At 35.4% G+C, this 5,680-nt stretch overlaps 1 protein-coding gene across 2 annotated transcripts; it reads left to right on the top strand.

The window, feature by feature from the left end:
• Positions 1-1,560: 1,560 nt before the first annotated feature.
• On the top strand, positions 1,561-4,409 carry LOC114358760 (uncharacterized). Of its 2 annotated transcripts, XM_028312805.1 has the most exons (3): positions 1,561-2,505; positions 2,661-2,690; positions 4,087-4,207. In XM_028312805.1, the coding sequence occupies exons 1-2, from the start codon at positions 1,794-1,796 to the stop codon at positions 2,675-2,677; spliced, it is 729 nt and encodes a 242-aa protein (XP_028168606.1). In that variant the 5' UTR covers positions 1,561-1,793; the 3' UTR covers positions 2,678-2,690; positions 4,087-4,207. The 2 variants fall into 2 exon arrangements, with proteins under 2 accessions (XP_028168606.1, XP_028168605.1); XM_028312804.1 differs by lacking the exon at positions 2,661-2,690 and having other exon boundaries at positions 4,087-4,409.
• The last annotated feature ends 1,271 nt before the right edge of the window (positions 4,410-5,680 follow it).

Below are 5,680 nucleotides of genomic sequence, written 5' to 3'. Positions count from 1 at the left end.
AGTGAACTCTAAAGACAAGGGCTGCCACAATAGACCAAACCTGGTCGAGCTGGAGCAAATGAAGGCCCAATAACCAATAATAAATAATAAATAAGCTTTTATTCAGTACTAAAACCCTTTCCCATCGTAATAATATGTATAGCTTGCCCTACTCTCACTTCGGGACAACATATGGGCTGGTGCTTAGAAGAAGTGGCGGAAAAAACTCAGTCACCTTATCCAGGCCTTTTCAAGACAAGTGTGAATAGACACTTACAGGGCAGATAATGTACCGTACTGTATCAGGACAAATATCGGCCTTGTTCTTCTTTAAAAAAAAATACAAAAGCAAACCAAAAATTGTAAATCTGAGTCCAGATAGACTGATTAGGTGTTGCTTTAAATTATTAGTGCCAATTAAAATCGTGTCTTTTTTCCTTACCTACTCATAATAAGCTCATTAGGCTACACTTATTACACACAGTTAAATAAATACCACTATCATAACTAAGTAGTACGCAAGTGACGCTCGTCGTTTAGCAACTAAATCTAAGACATTAATTATAACATTAACGAATCGATACAGTAGATTACCTACATCTATTCTGACGTAATAAGTATGAATACTGTTCTTAAAACAATAAAAAATGTGTCTGATCCGCTGTATTTTCGACTGAAAATTTGGCTGCTAAATTTTTATGTTCAAGCTCATCTCATGACCAGACCGCTTGTAACTCAGCACAATAAGGTCGATTTTCCCATGTCAATTTAAAAGTCTCTGTATTTTGTCCGTTTATTGACTATTGGTTTATTTTCGATGCCGACACAGTTAAAATCGTCGTTATCATATTCGTAATTCAATCGACAGCCTACTTTCGTTATGTTGTCGTAACCAAAGTGGTTTCTAAAATTAGACACATCTCCTACCACTCCGTAGTTTTATTCACTAGTTTAATTTTGTATGAATATTTTGGATTGAGATTCGTAACAAATACAAATATTGTCTTCTGTGAAAAAAATTGGTATTTGGGTAAGGTATTTTGGCATAATGGATGGCGAAGACAGATGGATACATGTTTGTTAAATTTTTTATACGTAAAAAATACTGGACGGTTTTTGATGGAAAATGTTCTAGGCTATTGCCTAAACGTCAAATTTGACGAATCTACTCGAACGATGAGCGGACAGAAGCTGGTTGATATTATTTTTTAAATTTCATTTTAGTTATTGTAATAGAATGTGTTACATAAAAATCTAATCAATACACGTACTTACTTATGTTATGAAATATGAGAAAATCAAAAATCTTACCTACTTTTACGCTACTACTCGTCAAAAAACCTATGACGCAATATCAATAACATACGAGATCGATAAGAGATAATAGTTATTGAAAGTAACGCTTATCGCTCAGATAGTATGCACTCAAATGCAGCTAAATTGATTTCAACAAAGCTACAGTTGACCACTACAGATAACCAAACTTTCTGCTGACCGACAAAAGACTAATCAGCTAGCTCTTATCATTTTGACAAGAGCTATCCCTAACTACCGTTCAGTGTGAGCGAAACCGTAGCAACTTCGACCCATTTTCAACCCGCACATGCGCAATCCAGCCCTACAGTTCCACACAAAACAAGACATTGCACAGCAAACGTTCATTCGGCATCGTTAAAAATCACATCGTTAATAATAAAAGCCCAACGTAAATCAATGAAAGCGTTAAACTACAAAACAATACAGTGTACGCGAATAGAAATTACAAGCACGCGCGGTGCCCTGTCAAAATAAACCAGCGCAATTGCGATGTAAACATGACCGAGCGTAAGATCTTGCTTTTTATTCTGTCCGTGATCGCCTACGGCATGTACAGTGTTCATATGTGGTTCTTGAAAGATAATGGCGAAAACCCAGATCTGAAACAAGAAAAACCTAATCTAGAAGATAACAAAGAAATAGCCATTCCTAGTGAGCCAAAAGTGAAGGAGGAACCAAAAAAAATAATTAGACGTTACATTAAAGACGGCTGCTCTGTTATGCAAATATTGACTGAAAAACCAAAAGACAATGTTAAGAAGATTTTAATGGAAGATATGGATAATAACGGCAGTGCGGTTACAGTGATTGGTATCACTGTTTTTCTTTTAGTATTAACAGTGAACGCTATTTTGGATGTGCTCAAAGTGAAGGAAGAAGAACGAGCGAGGTTAAAGCTGAATCCTGAAGGGGAAAGAAGACAGTCATTGGCAGAGTTTGCAAACAAANCAAACAAGAAACCGCTGCGACGGGAGTCCAGCAAGTTTGGTTTACATCTGTTTCAGATTTCTGAGACTGTCGCGAGTAGTGGTGAAGAGAAGAAGGATAAAAAAACACGCCAAACACGACCGTATACGAGGGGAGATTCAACTAACTCGTACTTGAGTGAAAGGAAGCCTAAATCAGAAGGATCAGCGCCTGCTTCGATCAGCGAGACATCTACAGCTGAGCCCAGGTTGGCTAAACGACAATCAGTGGCCAAGCTAATTGGTATGTCAAGTTGTTAACTCAAAAAAATACATAAGCATTGTTTTTCAAACTACAATGTCATGATGCAATTTTCTAATGTGAATGTAAATGTTTATGATTTATTCAAATTCTAATCTGTCTCTTCTATTATTGTTTTAATCTCTGTTCAAAACAAGGTCTGTCTGACGACTGATAAAGATTTTCAGGTAATAAAAATTCACTTTTGTAGAAGAGTAGAGGCACTTCTGCTTTATTTTTTATTGGCATTACCTAAAATGTTTTATTGGTTCTTTAGAATGTTTTTTAGTTTTTAGTGTGGTAGTTACCTAGAGCATTTTACTTTGTTTGTGGGCATTGATTACGGAGCTTATAAATTACAGTCTACTGAACATTTTCCACCTGATTAATCAAATGGTGGGAATCATCAAACAGATCAGACAGTGTTATTTCAAAAACTACTTTATTTACTAACATTAACTCTTTTATTTAACATTTAAGTTTGTAGACTAAACACCAGACTTTCTTTTAATCAGATTATAATTTCAGTAATTGGCTTTATCTAAAGCAAATTGGCTTATTATTTTTTTACTTGGGGTTTTTCTCTTATTTTACCATTCAAATCCTTCAGTAGGTAGTACATACTTATTTTATTTTTATTGTATACCAAGAATCTGAAGTGAAAGTTTATTTATTTTTGCATGGCGTGTACAGGTAGTTTAATTATTTCTGACATAAAAACAAAAGCTGCTGAAGGTGTGTAAGTGTATAGGTAAATCAAAATCTATTTTGAAGTCTCTTCCAATACCTACTCGTACGTACATACTACGTATTATTTAAATGTTTAAATTCAACTTAATTATCAAAAATCTTTATATGAGTTTCGATCGAGATACTAACGTCGTTTCTCAATACGGAAATTATTCTACATGAATTACCCCGAAATTAGATTTTTCGATAATCAGGTAATTTTATACTATGTTATTAATATTACCTTACCCGTCTCAATTAACTTGTAATCCATATTAATTAACGTACAATTAGTAAATGAGTATAACATCATGTATTGGTAACAACCCCGTAATTAATACATAAACTTTATTAGTATGGTATGCATTACCCAATATCGAATTAGAGTTATGTTTAAAACTGGTCAAAAAGGGTTGTTACTTGTACATTATTAGGTTTGTTCTCTTAATATTAGCTTTTGATAAAGAATACCAAAACAATTAGTTCCATGAAATGTATTAAAAAGCCCATATTAGTTTTATTTTTCGTCTCTTTTTCTGAAAACGTGGAAGCGCTAGTATTTTTCTACGGTAGTTGGCATAAACACCACTATTTAACCTTATGAATAATAATTGTAGTAAGTTAAACAGAATAATCTTCTTTTCCATGGACTTTCCATGGATAAAATATGTATAGATTTAAAGTAGGTACATCTATCTATTCTTAAATACACTCGAAAAACATAACCCTCCTTCTGGCGCAGTCGGGTAAAAAGAACTTCAAAGTTACCGAAATGTTTTCTGTAATAAATATTACCCTAAACTACTTGATAAACCTACCAATCTATGGGGATTTAAACATGTTTCTCTGTACCAGGAGGTCGTCCCGTGCCCATGGTCCGGCGCTCATCGTTCCCTGCCTTGCCCCTGAACCCTGAGGTCCAGGCCCTGATGCTGGGCCATCGCCAAGCTTCGGTGGACAGCGACGATGAAGACGGGAGAGGAAGGAGAGTCAGGATCATCCGTAGATATTAGATATATGTGATTTTCGAAGATAACCTGATTAGGGGAGACCGAGGAGAGTTGTAACAAACTCAATATCTCTAAACGTGTGACAGTTCATTTGAACGGGAATATTCCCACCTCTCGTTCCCACCACTGCAACTCCTGTGTAGCCAGGATCTACAGCTTGACCGCTAATAAAAATCCAACCAGTGAAGGCCAAGTTTGTCCCGGGGGAAACTGTCATTGGAGCCGCAACGAAATTAATCAAAAGAACATAGGAGGAGTTCGAAGTTAAGGTTCGACTTTTCTCCAGTGCAAAGCGAGTGACAGGTGACAAGTAAACCTTAAGAAAAGATATCATCATTTTATCGAGCTAGCAACTTCGCAAATTCTTTGCTCTTTAAATGCTCTACATTTTGCGTGAATGCACCTCGATAGTTAATCATAGTTGTAGAGAAATCGACTTTGTCACAACTCATCTTGGCCTCCTCTACTTTGATTAAGTTATGTGTACCTACCTGTATCTGTTTATGTAAGGAAGATAATATTTGGTTATTGTAAGGCGGTTATCACACTGCGCCGCGCTCCGCCGCGGAGCGCGGGGCGACAGGTTTATCATTGTATGCAAGTACCTCAGCACGGTAATAATAACTATACAGTATTCCAACTCGGCCATATTTTTAAACAAATGTCAACAGTCGCGCGGAACGTCACCGCATGACAACATGCGATAGGGCTGCCCACTTGCAGACCCTATTTTCATTACATCTGCCTACTTTGAATTTTTATCTAGTATTGTGAATGTATTTTGTGATTGTAATTTTAAATTTTATTTTGACAAACAAAATACTTTGTGAATGAAATAGGATAAAAATGCATGTTGTTTTGTGATTAGTAGATTTAATTAAAAAAATATATTTGTGTTAAAATTTCATAACAAATCTTATAAATTTATGACCGTAAAATGTACATATGCGTCTCGCTCGACTTAGGCGTACAAAATGCTTAATTATTATACAGGATGTTAGGTAAAAGGGTTTATAAGTCGACACTAGCCCATGGTATACTTATAAATGGTATGGTGAAGTCAGAAAATTGATATTATCATTTTAATAATTTTAATTTTCATACAAATCTGATTTTATAAATTTTATTTTGTATTCAAATAAAAAAAATGAAATGAAGATATCACTGACTTCACCATACCATTTATATGTATAGGTATGTTAACATGGTCTAGTGTCGGCTTATAAACCCATTTACCTAACACCCTGTATAAATAGGTACTTGTAATTATTTTTATAAAAAAAGAGCGCTTACTGTTTGAAAAACAACACATCGTCCGTTTATTACTGTGGCACATTCGCGACACCCCCGACTTTTGCATGTCGAGCGCATACCGAGATTTGAATTTCGAAGGAAAGCTCGCGTTTCGTCCGTTTATATGAAGTTACAATACTGTATGA

The sequence above is a fragment of the Ostrinia furnacalis genome, unplaced genomic scaffold, assembly GCF_004193835.3.
Source record: "Ostrinia furnacalis isolate ACB-3 unplaced genomic scaffold, ASM419383v2 OfSCF4105, whole genome shotgun sequence".
NCBI classification, from domain to species: Eukaryota; Metazoa; Arthropoda; class Insecta; order Lepidoptera; family Crambidae; genus Ostrinia; species Ostrinia furnacalis.
This window is presented reverse-complemented; position numbering and strand designations above follow the sequence as displayed.